The 19,782-nt window shown below is 42.4% G+C and overlaps 1 protein-coding gene across 2 annotated transcripts in view; it reads right to left on the reverse strand.

Annotated features, from left to right (window-relative positions):
* NMNAT2 (nicotinamide nucleotide adenylyltransferase 2) overlaps positions 1-19,409 on the reverse strand; it is a 153,892-nt gene extending 134,483 nt beyond the window's left edge. Inside the window, exon 1 of one of the 2 annotated variants that reach the window (XM_059412742.1) lies at positions 19,192-19,409. In XM_059412742.1, coding sequence (XP_059268725.1) covers positions 19,192-19,276 — 85 coding nt within the window. In that variant the 5' untranslated portion in view covers positions 19,277-19,409. Of the gene's footprint in view, positions 1-19,057; positions 19,101-19,191 lie in introns of those variants that run through there. The other variant, XM_059412743.1, reaches the window with a different exon arrangement.
* Positions 19,410-19,782: the final 373 nt, after the last annotated feature.

A 19,782-nucleotide genomic window follows, 5' to 3' on the forward strand; every position in this document is an offset into this window, starting at 1 on the left:
CTGCATGTGACCGGATGGGCTATAATCTTTACACATGGTGTTGGGTCCCCCAATAATGGGTCCATGATTAAAGGAGCGAGACTGATACAAAGCAAAGGTCAAGCAAAGCTTTATTTCGCGCCAAGCGTCAAGAATCAAACCAAGTGTCAAACAGACTGGTGGGAGCCACCCCTTACAGAGAGGGCGACCCCTCTCTGTTTCACAGACTAACTTTTATAGAGCAAAGGCCATGTGGTTGGGCCTGGCCACACACAGGTGGCCAATGAGATTGTAACACACAGAGAAAGCTGCACAGTCATGCTAGGTGACCAACTGAATTACAATTTACCCTAGTAGACATTTGAACCAGCTTATCACCTTGGTCAGAATTGGCGCCTAAAAGGTGCCCAAAGGGCGGGGCCCATCTCCTTGGTAGCTAGGGAGACAGTATGTGTCCCCACTGATTGAATACCTCCACCTGGCCTGACCCACCCTGTACTTGGACTTTGTTACCTGGGACTTGTTTTTAAGTAAGTTCCCCTGTGGGTGGGGGTGGGCAGAGTGGATTGTTTTACTGCATAAACAACAAAATGGCAGTTCAACCGGGGTGGGGCCGCTCTGGCTGAATAGGCCCTTACAATGGCTGGGACCTGCTTGGAGCTGGGCAGAATCTGACAAGTAGCTTTTGTTTACTGTAGGGTAGTCAGGCTGGCCAAGGGATTGAGAGAAGTGGGAAAGATGACGGAGGGGGAGGGGCGGCTGAGCCAAGGAAGCTGAGAGCCGGATGGGCAGGGAGGAAACAAGGGCATTTTGTGGGAAGGACATGGGGAGGGCCGGGGTGGGGCGGGGGCAGCTGCTGGCAGAAGGGAGATGGATCTACTACCATAGGGGAAAAAACAAATTTCCTCTCCCTAAAACTTTGTGTGACATTTTAGAAATTGTTGGTAATTTACTGCAACTCTTCTATCTCTTTGTAAAATACAGAGTAAAATCTGTTACACTCAGTCCTTAGGGACTGGATTTGTGATTTTCCAAGGGCGAAATAGTGCACTGGGCCCCATAGTGAAAGCCAGGCAGTCAAAGAAGGTGGTCTTACAATATATTCATTTTATTTCATTTAATGCTCACTATTATAGCCCAATAAGATAGGTATTTTTATACTCATTTTATAATGCGTGAGGGGAGATAGGTTCCTGAATTATCTATGGACACTCTTGCCAACTTTCTATCTGTCCACTCTGACCCTGAACCTTTAAATTAGCAGAAAGATGAGTATGGCTATTTCACTCTGTTCATAATCATCACCTAGGGCCCTTCTTGAAGGCTCCCAGTCTTCTGTTTCCCTCTAGTGTCTCCGGATTCTAGGCTGAGCCCTTCTTTTTGCTCTTTTCACTGTCCTCTGGACTTGTCCATGGGTCTCCTTGGTGCTCTGCAGAATCTGCACTTGGCTGCCTTGGCCAGGATCCCCAGATCAACACCGGCCTCTCTGCACACGATCCCTGGCACTGGCCACTTGGTAGATGCAAGTAGCCGATGAGGCCTAGCTCAATTCTGCACTGTCACAGCCCCTAATACAGTGCTCAGCATCCCTTCTCACTCAACAAATAAGCAAGGCAGCATCTTGCAGCCCTTAAAACAGTGACCAGAGTCAGAGCTTCTGGGTCTACACATCTGCCCACTAGGTATTTGCTGTGTGGCTTGACACAAGTTACCTAACTTCTCTGATCATTAGCTGGATGGGAATGATAATAGGATGGTTGTAAAGGGGTGCTTAGGTGGCTCAGTTAGTTAAAACCCATCAGACTCTTGATTTCAGCTCAGGTCAAGATCTCAGATTCAGGAGGTGGAGCCCTGGGTGGGGCTCCACCCTCCTTGGGGAATCTGCTCGAGATTTTCTCTCTCCCTCTCCCACTGTCCCTCCGTACCTCCTGCCCTCACCCCTGCTTGCCAACGTGCACTTTCTCTCTCTCTCTCAAATAAATAAAGTCTTTAAAAAAAAAAATAGGATTGTTGTAAGGATTAAAGGAGATAAGACAAGAAGAGCATTAAAACAGTGCCCAGGACAAAGTAAGTGCTCAATAAACCAATAAATGTTAGCTGACGTTAGTTTATAGTGATAATTTCTTGGAGAGGATGAAGAGGGTCGGTCACAACATGGACCCATTAGAAAAATTCCCTGGGGTTAGACACATCATGCCACTGTTGCTCCCTGCTTCCCCAGGCCAGGGAGAATATCTGTAAGGGGATTCATTTCCCATGAAGGCCTTTGGTCATGAACCCTTTTGAACTAACCCTCTTAGTTCAAGCCTAAGGGGAAGGAAAGAAAGGAAGCTGAGAGATTACCTCATTGACAAGTTGGGTTTTCTTTTTTCTTCCCCATTCTTTTAATTTCCAAAGTTCGGAATGTACCCCAAAGCCACTGTCAGAGAGTAAAACAATTCCTCATCAACCATTCATTTCTTATTCCTTTTCCCCTTCCCAGCCTTTTTTCAAGGACAATGTGTTTCTACATTTCTTTAAACAAACAAACAAAAAATTTTTTATCACAATGGACTGAAATAAACTCATTTGCATCTAAAAGAAAAGCATATATGTAAATGACTGTGGGTTGTATTGAGTGGGGGATGGGAGCAAGTAAAGGGGAGCACTGCCAGAAAAGCATTAGAGTACCCTCATGGCCATATTTGAAAGGCCCCAATCCGGAAACTGTCTTTACCGGTTCCCCATCATTCCTTCTCTGTCCAAGGTCATAGCTCCATACAACCACAAGTGAAACCAGGAAGAACCAATCTTAACAAAAAGAGTGCAGGCCAGAGGAGCAAATACCATATGGAGAAGTCATTCAAGCCCTCTTTTATGAATATTCAGAGCTACTTGATTTACTGGGCAAACTGGGATTTGGGGCTTCAACATTCCCCAAGGGATTCAGCTGGGAGTTCTTTATTCACTACATTTAAATGCAAATGGTAACAAAACTGCATGACAATACACTTTGAAAAGTTGATTTAAAACAGCAAGGGAAGGATTAAGGCACCAATAAGAAGGATTTTATTTTAATTTTCTACAAAGGTTAAAGGCAGGCCAAACAGAAGCCCAGAATTCAAATGCTATCCCAGGAGCAAAACTGTCAGAATTTGGTCAATTACTTTCCTCCTCTTATGAAGAAGCGGAAGAAAAAAAATTCCCCCTGCCTTTTTTTTTTTTTTTCATCAATGACATCTGTAACTACCAATCAGGACTCCTGATCAGTATGAGCTTACCTCACCAAACTGGTAACACTATAAGCAAAAGCCCAAAAACTGGATGCTTAGCTTCTGCCATATTGAGGGTGAATATACATGCTTTCTGGAACCAGTTCCCAGACCTCTTTTCTGATTTATGAGAATCCCTGGTTGTTCAGAGCCCCCAAGGTTGGGGCCCACTGATGTAGGAACATCTCCTAACACAGACATTTACGGATTTGAATGACCAGGGATAAAAAAGTCTAAAAGTTGTATGTCATGGAAGAATGGCCCATTGTGTTCAGTGGGAACTCAACCCTGGAGGACAGCCTTCTGGGCCCCACATGATGTGAGAAAGATGGGAAAGGCCATAAATCCCTTGCTGTAAAGGCAATGCCAAAGATAAAGTGTCACTGACTGTTGACTGGGGTGGAAGGATTATTATGTCTGTTCAAAGATGGAAATTAGACATTGTCCCCCTACTTGCCCATCTGCCACTCGAACTGTCAAGCAAACATGAACCAGGGAGGAGAAAGATCCAGTCAGTTAATGGAAGTCATATAGACAGAGATGCAATTATGTACTAGGTGAATAGATCTCACCTTGAAACAACAGGATGTCTGGGATTTGCTTCAAAAGAATATGGGTGGGGCTGGGGCGCCTGGGTGGCTCAGTGGGTTAAGCCGCTGCCTTCGGCTAGGTCATGATCTCAGGGTCCTGGGATCGAGTCCCACATCGGGCTCTTTGCTCGGCGGGAAGCCTGCTTCCTCCTCTCTCTCTCTCTGCCTGCCTTTCTGCCTACTTGTGATCTCTCTCTGTCAAATAAATAAATAAAATCTTTAAAAAAAAAAAAAAAAAAAGAATATGGGTGGGAAGTGAGCTGGGATATCAATGAATCAAGACTGGCAAAGAATTGATAATTATTGAAGTTGGATGACGGGTACTTTGGGGATATCACTGTTTACTTTTGCATGTTTGGAAATTTCCAGAAGAAAAATGACCTTTTTATTATTTGTTTTTGAATTCCACCTGCCCAATTAAATGTGACACTGCCTACCTCTCTTGGGACAAAGTCACCATTACTGGGAACAAGAGCATTTCTACCACTCTTATGGGAGCCCTGGGAATAGGGCAGTGCCCATGGCATAACCATGAAGGGAAGAACTACGAGACAAGACAGATAGAAAGTTCAGAGGCTAGTTCCTAAATCAGGACTTTTAAACATGGATGAGAGTTTATTTGGAACTCTCAACAGAAGCCATTAAAAAAATAACATACCCTGCAATGAAATGTCAAGAAACTTGATAATTCAAGAATTCAGAGACTTCTGGTCTCAGCCCTGTCTGGGAACCAGCAAAGTTTCTTATTCTAAAGCAGCTTGTTACTCCCAAGGTATGACTGACATCTCACACAGCTAAGCACGTGCACTGACCTGCAAAGTTCCAGAAGATACCACATCTTGACAATATGCCAGTCAGTTGTTTGTTTGTTTGTTTGTTTGTTTTTTAACCAGAAAGATCTTTAAATAAACTGGACTAGTTTAGCAGCTCAGTCCACCAAATCGATTAATTATTCAGGACATTTTAGCATGCAGGTAGCAATAGCTTGCCTTGCCTGATTTAATGAGAGAGAGAGACAAGAGTGCCATAAATAGAGGGAACGTCCAGGAAGCTAAGTACAATAATAGACTAGACAGTATGCATCAGGCAACATTAGAATGCTGCATCATGAACTAGATATAACACTTCAAGAGGACTAAGACAATGAAGTTATGACCAAAAAAGACAAGCCATGGTGGTATGAAGACTAGAAACAGTAACGGATGCCCAGCGGAAGGAACTAGAGCTTTCTAAGCCTAACAAGAAGTGTGGTGAGGAGGACAGAATTGCCGTCTTCAGTTATTCAATGTCTCACAAGTAGAAGAAGACAGATTAGACCTCTTCCATGAATCCCAGGGAAAAAAGATAGGAAAAGAACTGTCAACTTAGGAAAGTCTCAGGAAGGCCAATGTCAGCCTAAAAGAAGGAACAATCTTGAAAAAAAAAAAAATAATAATAATAATGCCAAGCACTATTTGGCTGCTTTGGACAATAGTGTGTTCCCTGGCCCGGGAAGCTCTCAAACAGAGTTTGGGAAAACACCTGTGAAGATGTTTTAAAGGGAGGATTTCAGTACTGAGTACCTGCATGATTTTTGAAATCTCCTTCAAATGGAGATTCTGTGATTTCTGAAGATGAAAACTTAACAATCAACAAACCAGGTTTTCTGTTCATTTTGTTGTTTGAAGTAAACAATATACAAATCTTCCTTTGCCAGGTGCCTTGTGCCTAAAATGTGTTTCAAACTGGGAATAAATAAAAATAAAACTTAACCCCTCTGACATCTTCCAACCCATTCACCTCACTGAGAAAACATTCCCAGAGGTACTGTGCATCTGATGAAAGCATCTAGGGGTCACCTTCATCCTTGACCCCACATTTTTCACTCCTGCCAAGCTACATACTTAATACCTCCCCAAAATGACCTGCAGGTTCCTACTGTAGAAATCTGGAAAAGCTATATGCTGGGATAGGATTCCACGAGGACACATGAGCCTTCCCATCTGGGGACCACAACCATCTCGATTTAGAAGTCCCTAAGCATTTGTTATTTGCCCTGCTTCCTGACTCTGTCATACTTGAATTTGTTTTCCCATATTTGTTGGTTCCCAAATTCTTGTCTGATTTCTGATCACCTATTTTACCTAGAGAATTCTAAATATTCCCAACGGAATATCTTTCAGATATTTGGTAAATAGTTATAGTACCTTCCACGTGCCTAGAGCACTGTGCTAGGCACCCTAGCAAATACAAAACGCCATATGACCCTGGCAAAGACCTACATCTCAATCTGATAGAGAATATGAAACACGCACAGAAATAGCTATACCCCATGGCACGGTGTGCTAAGTGCTATTAAGAGTGGTAGGAAGCAAGTGCTGTCGGAGTTCACAGGGAGGTGAGATGCTGCAGAAAAACGAGATGTGACTTCAAGAGCGCTCTGCAAAGGCCTGATGCAATTGATGTGCTAATCTTCTAAAACCCTCAACTATAAAGTATGTAAAATATTAGGTTTAAAGAAGGATGTAACTGTGAATTGGGAAAAGGATGTTCTGGAAAACTACGTCTAATGTTCAACAGCAAATCAATGTCCCACGGTAGCCAGAGGGGTTAATCAATGTCCAGTGTAAACCACACACCAGAAAATCATCCCTACTGTGAACACAATCATTTACTCAGTCAGCTAGAAAAATTACAATTATGAAATTGAAACTACATTTACTGCTTAAACAAGTCTTTTTGGAGATGTAGTTTAGGTGAAAATTGTTCATTAGAGTTCCTTTGGGTAATGCACTTCAGTGGCACTTTATATTTTTGGAAACCTTTAGATTCTCTGCCGATTTCAAATCTCAGAAGTAGGGTATATCAGGGATAGGCAAATTTCTTCTATAAACAGCCAGATAGTAAACAGTTTTGGCTTTACAGCTCCTAAGGTTTCTATCGCAACTAACTGCTCCAGTCGGCTGCTGTAGTATGGAAGTAGCCATAGATAATACACACATGGATGAGTGTGGCTGGATGCCAATAAAATTTTATTCATAAATACTAAAATTTGAATTTTGTAAAATTTTCACGCATCACAAAGTATTACTCTTTTGCATTTTTTGCAACCATTTAAAAACATAAAAGCCATTCTTAGCTTGTAAGCCACATTTGGCCAGCAGGCTATAGCTTGCTGACCCCTGGGTTGTCCAATCACTCTATTTACAGAGGAAAAAACAAAGGCTAAAGGAGACTAAGTATATTCCCAAATCAATAGCAATTCAGTTTATTAATGTCCACATAGAGAGCAATAACGAAGCAAGAGGAAAAACTGAGACATTTACCCACTCTCTCTCAACATTATTCACAGCATGGGAAAATCACATGTTATCTATAAATTTTGATTCCCAGTGCATAACAAGTAAATAATTTTTAAACTGTCCTTAGGCAGATTGGTTCCTGGTAAATGGAGCAATTATGGCTTAAATTTATATATATATATATATATATATATATATATATATATACACCCTATTTTATTGTCTTTCTTAATTTATACTGGGTAGCAATCTCTAATTAACAACAACAAAAAACATTTGCCTAAAGATCTTGTAGTTCATGTGATGAACCACACACTGCTAAATATTTATGAGTACATAAATATTTCAAAAGAAATGTGAATAGTTATTGATGTTGTTTAATCTCAGGGCTGCATGGAATAAGTACTCCATGTCACTGTGGGTACCAAGATGAAGGGTTAGGAAAATGTTGAAGAATAAAGCATTGGGAAACCCAGCCCCCCACTGGAATGTCACTTACTTGAGGATTTAAAATGATAGAATACTAAATTTCAAAGTCATGGAAACCCATAGTTTTATAGCAAGAACAGAAATATAGTTGTTCAAGACCTCCTAAAAGGATATGAGCTAAAAAACAAGTGTCAAGGAAAAAGATCTCTATGGTCCTTACTCTTCTGACAATTAGGCCCGTGGAAAAGAGAACAATTACATGATCCAAATTCTACAAAATTATGGAAGATCAAACTAGGGTGAACTGAGTTTGCCAAATCTGAGAGTATTTGAACAATGAGAGGCCATCCCATTGACATACAGAAGACATACATTTAGAAGGCAGGTGAGAACAACTTCCAATCAGGAAAGAGGTTGGTTGTTTGGTTGGGTTGTACAGTAGTAGTATTATTTTTCACTTATTTATTCCTTGAGTAGATATGGCTTGTGCAATAGACCATGGTTCCTTTTTGGAAAATAATAAATAAAATAAAAAGAAAATCCCTACTTATTTCCAAGAGTGATACAGAAATAACTTCAAAATATTTCGAAAAAAATCACAGTGACAAGGACATGGACATTTGGAAGGCAAGGCCCCACATGCAAAATGTATTCCCTTGCCTAGCACCCATCAGGGGCTCACTAAAAGTGCTGGGTAAAGTCTGAACCATTTGGAACTAGCCCCTCCACTCTCCACCCAACCCTGTGTTCTGGCGGTCTCATCTCCTGCCCTTCCCTGTCCCCACCCACATTCAGCCATCTAGCAGGCTCCTTGGGGGATTCCTCAGTGTGCCATGTTTTTAAAAACCTTTACACAGGGATGCCTGGATGGCTCAGTCAGTTAAGCATCTGCCTTCGGCTCAGGTCAAGATCCCAGCATCCTGGGATGAAACAGAGCATCAGGCTCCCTGCTCCATGGGAAGACTTACTCTCCCTCTGCCTCTGCCTGCTGTTTCCCCTGCTGTGTTCTCTCTCTCTCTCTGAAAAATAAGTAAGTAAAATGCAAATAAATAAATAAATAAATGGCTTTACACATACCCTGTGCCCTGGGCAGCTCCTCCCGTCAAGCTCAGTCTTACTAACACCTGCTCTGAAGGTCTGTGCTCCCTCCTCTACCTCCTTTTTGCCTCTTTCATAGCACTTACGACTTGAATGCTCTGTTTAGTTTGTTTGTCTCCTGTATGGAAGATGATCTCTCCCAGGGCATGGGAAAGAGTGCCTTTATTTTCATATCCCTGAGGCCTAATGCGGTGCCTGAGGCACATCCATAACTCATTAAGCTGTTATCAAATGAATCCACTGCCCCTGAGTCCTCTCCTGACTCTGCCCTTCCCGCCACAAGACTACGACGGACTGGAGGTGAGGATGAGAGGATGGCGGGTAATTCTGACATTTCATTCACTGACAGACATTTATTGAGCCTCTATTGTGTTCCAGGCAATCTTCTAGGAGCCTGAGATACATTAGTAAGCAGAGCAAATGAAGATCCCTGCCTTTGAAGATCTCACATTCTAGATGGGGACATGAAAAAACAAACATAACAAATAAGGAAATAACATGCTTTGTTAAAAGGTAGTAAGAGGTGGGGCGCCCGGGTGGCTCAGTGGGTTAAAGCCTCTGCCTTCAGCTTGGGTCATGGTCCCAGGGTCCTGGGATGGAGCCCTGCATCAGGCTCTCTGCTCCGCATGGAGCCTGCCTCCTCCCCTCTCTCTGCCTGCCTGCCTCTCTGCCTGCTTGTGATCTCTGTCTGTCAAATAAATAAACCAAATCTTTAAAAAAAAAAAAAAAAGGTAATAAGAGGTAAGGGGAAAAGATATAAGAAGAGCAGAATAAGGGGGACTGGGAGTGTGTGAGCTGCAATTTAAATTATGTGATCAGGGGAATAGGATATGCTAAGTAAATAATGAGAAAGTTACAGTTGGGCAAAAACTTTGAGGAGGGTGAATTAGACATGGGAATATGTGGGGGAAGGGCATTCTAGGCAGAGAGAACATTCAGCATGAAGTCTCTAGGGTTGAAGCAAGGAGTTCAGTAAGTCTCATTAAGAAGGAGGTGGAAAGAGCTGTGTAGCGGGGTGAAGGGGAAAGGTTGCCAATCATGGAGACCTTGCAGGTCATTTTAATGACATTGACCTTGAATGAGATAGAGAGCCATTGGAGGATTTTGAGCAAAGGAGCAACATGATCTGACTTAGATGTGGCTTACATTTAGAAAGGATTGCTTTGGCTATTTTTGTTGAGGACTGAGTATTGGGGCCAAGGGTAGAAGCAGGGAGATCAGTTAAGAAGCTATTGAAATAATGCAGGTCAGAGATACCAGTGGCTTATACCAGGATTGTAGATATGGAAAAGTGGTTGGTCCTACCTGTATTTTGAAGATAGAGAGATCCAAAATCATTTGCTGACATAGATGGGGGTGTCCAAAGAGAGAAGGATCAAGAAAGTTCACGGTTTAAGACCTAAGCAACTGGAACAAGAGCAAAACCATATGCATGTAGTCTTATCTAGGGGCTATACTTCCCTCACCCTCTTTTGACGGTTTGGTAAATATTAAAGGAGGTCGACATTTAGCAGCATGGCTATCCATGTGGAGGTATCATGATGCAAAGGTAAGCAGGAAAAAAGAGCTATTTAAGCTGTCACCCCGTCCATAGGTTAGCCTCTAAGTCTTGCTCTTTTCTACTTCTTCCTCCTACTCTCTTATCCCCAGAATTACAACAACCTTCCTGAATGGCTCACTTGTCCAGAACTAAAGAGAACTGTGTGATAAATTAAACAGAAAACAGTTTAATGGTAGTAGAGTTTACAGAAGCCCTGGATGAAGGTAGCTCCACTACCTTTAAACGATAATGTGGAAAATGATGATGCTGGTAGTGGTTATAATATTTGCTTTTGCTGCAGAGCTCATAGATCATGGAGATATTATCCAGTATAAGAGGTGGAGGGAAGATGCCAGTGTCAGGGGATGGCCTTGGTCAAACTATGTAACTTTTTTTTTTTTTTTGGCTAAAATACTTCTGAGGCTATCTGCCAAACTGTATCCAAAAAAAGCAAATTTGTTCCTTGCAATGGAATGTTTATAATGGGAAAACCTCTGGCAATGGAAAACTTCGTTCCTTGTAAACTCATGCTGCATTTACATATGCTGAGATATGGAACATGTCCATAAATAAAGTTATATAATTCTCTCAAATAAATTCCTATATCCCAGTTCTTAGCCTGTTACATCGAATCTTTAGGAATTCCTTTAAATGCCTTGTTTAATCAAAATTCTGTGTGTTTAATATTGTTTTTTTAAAGGTGGTATTAAAAAAAATTAAAAAGGTGGTGTTGAAAAAATATTTAATGCATTTCTTTGTGTCCTTAGGATCTTCTTGAGCAGTTCAGGATGATTTGAAAACTTAAAAAATGAACAAGAGGGGTGCCTGGTGGTTCAGTCAGTTAAGTGTCTGCCTTGGGCTCAGGTCATGATCTCAGGACTCTGGAATGGAGCCCCTCATCAGGCTCCTTGCTCAGTGCGGAGTCCGCGTCTTCCTCTCCCTCTGCTCCTCCCCCCATTTGTGTTTTCCCACTCTCTCTCTCAAATAAATTAAAAAAAAAACAAACAACTAGAATGTGTATGTTTTACAGTGTCATTAAATATTCATTAAACACTGTATCTGTGTGGGCGCCTGGGTGGCTCAGTGGGTTAAGCCGCTGCCTTCGGCTCAGGTCATGATCTCAGGGTCCTGGGATCGAGTCCCGCATCGGGCTCTCTGCTCAGCAGGAGCCTGCTTCCTCCTCTCTCTCTCTCTGCCTGCCTCTCTGCCTACTTGTGATCTCTCTCTGTAAAATAAATAAATAAAATCTTTAAAAAAAACAAAAAAAAACAAAAAAAAACACTGTATCTGTGGTGATATTGTAAAATTTACACTTGAATCTTTTTTTTTTTTTTAAGATTTTATTTATTTATTTGACAGACAGAGATCACGAGCAGGCAGAGAGGCAGGCAGAGAGAGGAGGAAGCAGGCTCCCCGCTGAGCAGAGAGCCCGATGCGGGGCTCGATCCCAGGACCCTGGGATCATGACCTGAGCCGAAAGCAGAGGCTTTAACCCACTGAGCCACCCAGGCGCCCAACACTTGAATCTTTTCTAAAGAAACAATTTATTTCTAAGATTTTACTTTTAAGTAATCTCTACATCCAGTGTAGGGCTTGAATTTACAACCTTGAGATTAAGAGTCATATGCTCTACTGACTGAGCCTGCCAGGTGCCTTTTAAAAAAAGCGGGTATGGGGGGCGCCTGGGTGGCAGGTATGGGGGGGTGTCTGGGTGGCTCAGTGGGTCAAAGCCTCTGCCTTCAGCTCAGGTCATGATCCCAGCCCGCATTGCATCAGGCTCTCTGCTCAGCGGGGAGCCTGATTCCTCCTCTCTCTCTCTGCCTGCCTCTCTCCTGCTTGTAATCTCTGTCTGTCAAATACATAAATAAATCTTAAAAAAAAAAAAGCAGGTATGGGTATCCTGGGTGGCTCAGTTAGTTAAGCAATGCTTCGGCTCAGGTCACAATCTCTTAGATCCTGCTATCAAGCCCTGTGTCATGGCTCCCTGCTCAGTGGGGAGTCTGCCTCTTTCTCCCTCTGCCTTTCCCCCACTACCCCACTTGTGCTGAATCTCTCTCATAAATAAATAGAATCTTTTTTTTTTTTCCCAATCATCCATATACTACTTTCACAAATATTGCCTAACAATAGAAAAATAACAGAAAAGATAGATAATCCACCCAGTTTTGCATTCTCCTCTTGTGTCTGAGAATATCTCTGAAACAGAGGAGTACAAACATGAGGGTTAGAAGGTTTTGTTTTTTTTCGTTTGCCTCCACACTTCTAGGCTGTTCAATAGCCTTGGTCTAACATTGGAAATGTGTATAGAAATGTTTCTCTTGAGATTCATAATATTTTTTTAAAAATTTAAAGACTTTTATTTATTAGAGAGAGAGAAGGAAAGGAGGGTCAGAGGGAGAAGGAGACTCCCCATTAAGCAGGGAGCCCGAAGCAGAACTTGATCCAGGGTCTATGGGATCATGACCTGAGCTAAAGGCAGATGCTTAACCGACTGAGCCATCCAGACACCCGAGATTTGTAATATTTTAAAGGATGTTCCTACTAAGTAATAATTCAAGCTTCTTCCTAAAAGGCATATGAACGAACCCTCTATTTCTGGTAGTTCTAAGCATATCTTCTAATAAAAGGCTTAGACAAGTAGAATAAAATCAAGTAAAACAAAAAGAGGAAGAAACTGAAAATGAATATTTCTTCATTTCAAAACTGTTGGAACATCAACCCTCTGGGTTTTATCTTATTCCTTGGTTTCGGATGAGTAATAGATGGGATATTTGCCTCTCATAGCTAGCTTGTTCCATCTGAGGCTCAGTTAATCAATTCAGCAGGAGAAAGTAAATAAAACACCTGTTCATGTGAGCAAAAATGTCCAAATTTTCTTTTTCAGGCATTATTCTCATGTTATGAGCAGACAGAGCTCCTGCCAGTGAAACTACCGTGATTGACCCATGAGTTTCCATTAATGGACTTTTAACTTATCAATGAATTAGAATGCCCAAATCCACCTGAAAAATATATTACAGCCATTATCACAGTGGTGGGCATGTTCTAGAATGATCTTTTGGACTGTATTAACTATTCCAATTTCACAACCTTAATATTAAGAAAGAGTCAATTTTAGGACCTTGATTTTCTCCAAGTCCATACTTTTTAAAAAGGCAGTATACCCTTTCATATCTTTTTACTTCCATAATGTTAATGAATTTCAGTATCGTTCTCATAAGAAGAACTTTGAATAATCCAACTAGAACCTACTCGGAGCTTTTATTAGAAGATTAAGCTGTCCCAGCGACAAAGATACTATGAATTTAAGTATTTTCTTTTTTTGCATCAGTGCTGGGTTAAAACACATATTTCCAAAATTTTAGTGTAAGTACAAATCTTCACTTTCCCCACCAACCCTAAATCTACTTCTCTTCCAGTGTTCTTTATTCATCTACCTTGGACAGAAACCTGAGAGTTACTCTGGCCTGCTTTGCCACCAACCACCCATCAAGTCTCCAAATAATCATCCCTTTTACATTTAAGTGACAAGTGCACTCACTCTCCATCCCAAATACCACCGATCTGTGTGAGCTGACCATCTTCCCTTACATGACCTCTGTGTTGCTGAAATAGGTGCTTAGCTGGTCATTACATTTTTATCTTTGCCTTTCACCAATCTATATTCAAAATTTGATTAATTCATAACTTTGGAGATATGATGATGACATTCCTTCACTTTAAAAACTATGCAATGTTTTGTCATTGCCATAGGGATAAAATTTAAATTCCTTAAGATGACTTACAAGCCTTCATAATCGATCAGACTTCCATCTACCTTTCTAGTATTATCTCTTACTCCCCTTCTCCTTAAACCATCCTTTGTTCTAATATGTCATGGTTTTCTGTCTCACTACTCTAGCTTTTGTGCATGGTTGATTCAACTACCTGGAACAAGATTTTGTAGACTCATTTATTTTTTATTTACTCAACAACTGTGATGGAGCAAAGACTTGCAACTTGCAACTGTTATTTATATTATACTATTACAGAAAACCTATTCCATGCTAGGTACTAGGAAATAAATCAATAATGAAACCAGGCATGGTTTCTGTTCTAATGGAACTTAAGGTCTAGCATGGAAAACAGTCATTAAGCACATAATGAGATGAGAGTTATGCCATGGAAAGTACAAGGAGATATGGGATCAAATGCCAGGGTAACCATACTTAATTTATAAGTCAGTGGAGGTTCCCTGAGGAAGTACCATTGAAGCTAAAATCTGAAGGATTAGTAGACATTAGTTGGGATAACAGAAGAGTGGGGAAGAAGGAGGAATTAGGGAGTGGTAGAAAAAAATGTTCCAGCAACACAATTATATGGGAAATATTTAAGTACTATGAAATAGCTTTTCCTTGTTAGGTATAAGATGTTGGGAACAGATACCTTTGTTGAATATATTTTGTTGGTTGCCCGTGTTACCAAGAACAAAAATTCACAAAGTTCTCATTACCCTTTGTTAATAACTAAGTTCAGGTGATTCTTCCTTTTATAAGATTATTGCAATTAAAGGAATAAAGAGGAATTCTGGATGAGAGAGAGTCTAGATATCAGAAAACTAGTTCTATCTTGACTTTTGCATACGACCTTGACCAAATGACTTACATCTGTACCTCTCCTTTGTCATTGTAAAAGGGAGACGATATTATCCAGTTTAACTTGCAGGGTAGGATCAAATAGAATAATGGTGCCAAAAGTATAAAGTACCACTTTGTGCTTAATGTTCTTTTTCTACAGGCATTTCAAGCATATTAAACAGTTTCTTGATTTCTGACAGTTCTCTATATCAGTAGCAGCTCAAATTCATTTTTCTTACAATTTCCAGTTGTAGCAATAGGGGCTGCGTTTCTAATTCCACAATAAATTAAAAGCCCTCTTCATCAACCTTCAAGAGGGACAGAATTGGATCATATTTCTTTTCAAAAGACCCATTTGTTCAAAGTAAAAATATTTTGAAGTAGAGAAACTGAAAAATCCTGTTATTTTGCAATCATTAAAAAAATACATTTCTGCTGTGATCAAGTCCTTCAATTCCTTTATGGCAAAACTTATCTGATCAGTCCCTTTTTACTTTTCTATTTAAACTTTTTATCTTATTTCCCAGGGGTGAATTTATTGACAAACACAGCAATATAAATGCAAAGAAAGTTATATATAGATATAAGATATAATCTCTACAGAAAGATATAGTCTCTACATACTCAATAAGATCTTGTGAGTTAGAAAAAAAAAAAAGACTTCTAGTGTCTTGTTAGTCTCTTAGGTAATAAGGCAGACCCACAAAATAAAACACTGCTAGTTTATGAATTTATTTTGCCAAATATTCACTTATCCCTGAAAACATTTTAGCTAGAGTTAAGTATATAAGTGTCAAATACCTCCATCACAAACATTAAATTTTTCTATGTGTTTCTACAGCCACAATTAGGAATATCAACTTCCCTTTCCTCAAAGTAAAAGGAAAAGCTCATTCTAAAATATTTTACAAATACTGAGAACTGTGTAAGTATTACTTTTCAGAGATGAAAAATGAATTATTAGTTTTTATTAATTTTTTAAAATTTATTTGACACAGAGAGAGAGAGAGATCACAAGTAGGCAGATCACAGGGAGAGAGAGGAGGAAGCAGGCTTCCCGTTGAGGAGAGAGCTTGATGTGGGGCTCAATCCCAGGACCCTAAGATCATGACCTGAGCTGAAGGCAGGGGCCTAACCCACTGAGCCACCCAGGTGCCCTGAATTATTTCGTTTTGAACAACATATTTCTTTTTGTTTATAGTCTTTCTCTTTTTTCTTTGGTAAGCAGTTGGATTTTAAAATACAGGAACTTGGGGCGCCTGGGTGGCTCAGTGGTTTGGGCTGCTGCCTTTGGCTCGGGTCATGATCTCAGGGTCCTGGGATTGAGCCCCGCATCAGGCTCCCTGCTCCGCAGGAAGCCTGCTTCCCTCTCTCTCTCTCTCTCTGCCTGCCTCTCTGCCTACTTGTGATCTCTGTCTGTCAAATAAATAAATAAAATCTTTAAAATAAATAAATAAATAAATAAGTAAGTAAGTAAATAAATAAAATACAGGAACTTTGTTAAAGATGTCTAATTTCAAAGTCCTGTTCCTGTCCTTAAAAAAAATTCAGTTACAAATATCAGGCACCTTAAAGAAAGCTTGATAACTTTATCGAATTAATTATTTCTGTACTATTGTGGAGGAGATTTTAAAAGCCATTTAAAAAGAGAAAATAGTTCACGGATAACTGATTTTGTTAGAGATGGAAAAAAGCTCTTAAAATGCATATTCAAGAATCTCATTTAGTTGATGACCAATTTAATTCTAATCTCTGTTAGTTTATGTTTGAAGGAAATGGAGTTCATGGAATTATGCAGCCAGATCAGTGAGCACTTGTTCCTGCATTTGGTCCCGGGCAAAGGCCTCTGCAAGAGGAATCAAGAATGTGGGCTTTAAGTCTCCACACGGCCACCCACTCTTCATTTCACCTAAGCCTCTTAAGAAAGTCACTTCACCTCTGAACATCAGCTTCTTATTTGTAAAATGGAGATAATGATGCCTTTTGGGTGAGCTTGTTTATTAGGAGTAAGTGAGATGAAAAGACTTTGCAAACCAGAAACTACAGAAGTAAATCACAAAACTTATTGTGAGCTCAAAGATTCTCATAAGAGATTCTACAAAGAATAGTTTTAATATGTATTTTGTGTTCTTGTTCTTGTTTTCTTTTCATATGTATATATGCTAAATCCTTCATTAGGTTATAAGCTCCTTAAAGCTATCCTGAACATCCCATATCGGCTTTTTGGATTACACATAAGTAATGGACGATCATAAAGCTTTGTGGACAGATAGTCTCTCTTATTCCTCAGTTTCAATACCAAGAAAATAGTCACAACTGTCAGAAAGTCTTCTTCTACCTGTTCTATGTCTAAACCTGCTTGCTGTAATCCATGACTATTTCCACATATTCTACCGTCTAAACTCCTGGGGAATTGGTGGGTCAACACCGACTTAACAAAAGCCTTTATACTGTTAGCAAACTCTTTTCAGCTGCAAGACAGAATCCTCAGCTCTTGATTTAAATCCACACCTTTTTGCAATCTAAAACAAGTGGAATTAACTACTTTAGCCCCAGGAAAAAAGGAGTAGCTCCCCGCTCACTAAAGATTTCTAGTGCCAAGGAGTTCCAGAGGAAAGCCCAATCCTGCCCTGTCAACAGAGAGGAATAAAGTAGAGCGACAAAAAAGGGTAGAGGAAATATGGACAGGGAAGAAAAGCAGGACTCTGGTAAAGACCTCTGTGAAAGTAGAGTGTTCCTAGGGCACTGATACTCCCTTAGATGAATGAAGAGATGCTTTGGTCTATTCTGATGCTTAAACAAAAGTCTTTATTTAGTAGGTTGGTTAGCTCCTAGTAAGACACTTTTAAAAGTTAAAGGGATGGTGAGGAAGGGATGGCTACCTCTCCGTCTCCCTCCTTGGATCCTATTAAAGTGCCTATTTGAATCTGCCCTCAGCTCAAAGTAGTTCGATATTCTTTTCATGAGGTTTTTAATAAGCGGGCCCAGTTCAACGCACCTTTTAGGTTTAACAGAAGAGTATTTTTAGTCAAAGCCACCTCGTCCACTCTTTACCGGTATGATGTGACTTTCATTAAACAGCCCTAGGAGGGCTCACGCAATCCTCCGGCTCAGGGTAAACACGTGTGTCCAAAGCCAGCTCCGGCGCGCCCTGAGCTTCAGCACCGCCGCCTCTGGATAGCGCCGCGCTGGCCGGCTGGCGCAGGGCCTCCCCGGTCTCTCATCCATCTCCAGCCCACTCTCTCTCCTCTCTTCTCCTTTCCTTCAGCGCCAGAAAAAAAGCACCCCCCAACTTCCAACCTCTACTCTATGCCTGCTTCTAAAGTGACCTCCGCGTCCCTCCCTCGGTGTCCAAACGCGCACGCCCCCGTGCCGTTGGGTCCTACCGGAGCAGCAGAGAAGCCGCGTTCACCGGTGGCGCGACATCTCCAACAGGCATCGACCACATTTCCCTTGCCCCTGCTGAATCCCAAACCAGCAGCCGGGAGCCACCGCTCGCTCCCTTTCTCTCCACGCCCCAAAGCCTCCAAGAAACAAACGCTCAGAGATGCGCGCTCCCCCCGGCCCCAACTCGCGCGCGCGCGCGCACACACACACTCACACATTCACACTCATACACACTCTGGCACGCCGCAAGCCTTCCGGGTGCCATCGCCGCCCTGGGCAGAGCCTCAGCCAACTTGGGCCCGGATCCATCAACACCGGCTTGAAAAGGGCTGCCCGCAGAGGCCGCCCCGTCCCCTCCCCCTCCCCGGCAGCGGGTCCCGGCAGCCAAGCCCAGGCTGGCCCAGTCCCCCAGCCCCTTCACTCAGCCATCCACCTCGCGCGGGCAATACACGGCTCACAACCCTCAAACGTTCGCCCCTGGGCCGCCCTGAACCATTAGTCAAAACCTAAATTAATCTCTTCGAAGCCCCAGCCCTGCTAGTGTGTGAGTGTGTTTGTGCCTCCAAGGCATATACATCATTTAACTCCTTCGAGCTTTCCACCCATCCTAAACAAACAGCACGTTATCTCCAACCCCCTCTTGCCTTCTCCGCGACCCAACCTCTAACCCCACCCCGATCCTCAACAGCCAAGTGGCCAAACTACCACACCACCGCACCCCAGTTCTGGAATCTCGACCTCCCACCCGGTCTTAACCCACAGTCACCTCGGGCCCCTCCCCTCCCCCACCCCTCGGCCCCCAGTGAGCCGGGTCTGGCCGGAGCAAGTGACGCCTGGGAAGCGCAGTCAACGTCCCTTCCCAGGAGCCGGGAATAGAGGGGCTGACCTCCCACCAGTGGGATGAGCCGGCGCATCCCTCCAGAGGGGCACACGCCTTACTGTTCTGTCGCCCTGGAAAATACAGGTGCCCGGGAAGGAATGAGGCGGAAGCAACCTCCGGGGGTGGGCGGGAGGACTCACCGAACATCTGAATGTGCCCTTTGGTGATGGGATTGAAGCTGCCGCAGGCAAGCAAGATTACGTGGGTCTTGGTGGTCTCGGTCATCGTGCGGGTGGGTCCCTCGCGCTGGTCCGGGGGTCGCCTCTTTTTTTGTGTCTCGATAGGTCTGCAGAGGGAGAAAGGAAGGCGAGGCTCCGGCGGTGGATGCTGTGGACTCCAAGGAGCCGCTCCAGACGCAAACCGCGTCACTCCCCGCCTCCCCTTAACGCTTGCAGCTCCGGCAAGATCCGAGGCTGCTTTTGTGTGGCTCCGCTCCGTCCTTCTCTTTTTAGCATTTTTCGCGTCTCTAGTCCAGGTCTCCCACTCCTCCCTTTTTTCGCCCCCACCCACCTCACTCCATCACGCCCTTCCTTAGTGTTTATGTACAAGGCAAGACATGGTACCCAAGCCCAGAACCATGATACTCAGCATGGTGTGAGCTCTTTCTCTTACCTCCTTCTGACTTCTCCTCCCACACGCTAACATTTTTCTGTCCACATCTACTTTCTCTAACATTTTCGACTCCGAAAGTGTTTGATCTTAAGAATTGTGGGGTTTGTTTTTTCTTCCTC

The sequence above is a fragment of the Mustela nigripes genome, chromosome 10 (genome assembly GCF_022355385.1).
Source record: "Mustela nigripes isolate SB6536 chromosome 10, MUSNIG.SB6536, whole genome shotgun sequence".
NCBI classification, from domain to species: Eukaryota; Metazoa; Chordata; class Mammalia; order Carnivora; family Mustelidae; genus Mustela; species Mustela nigripes.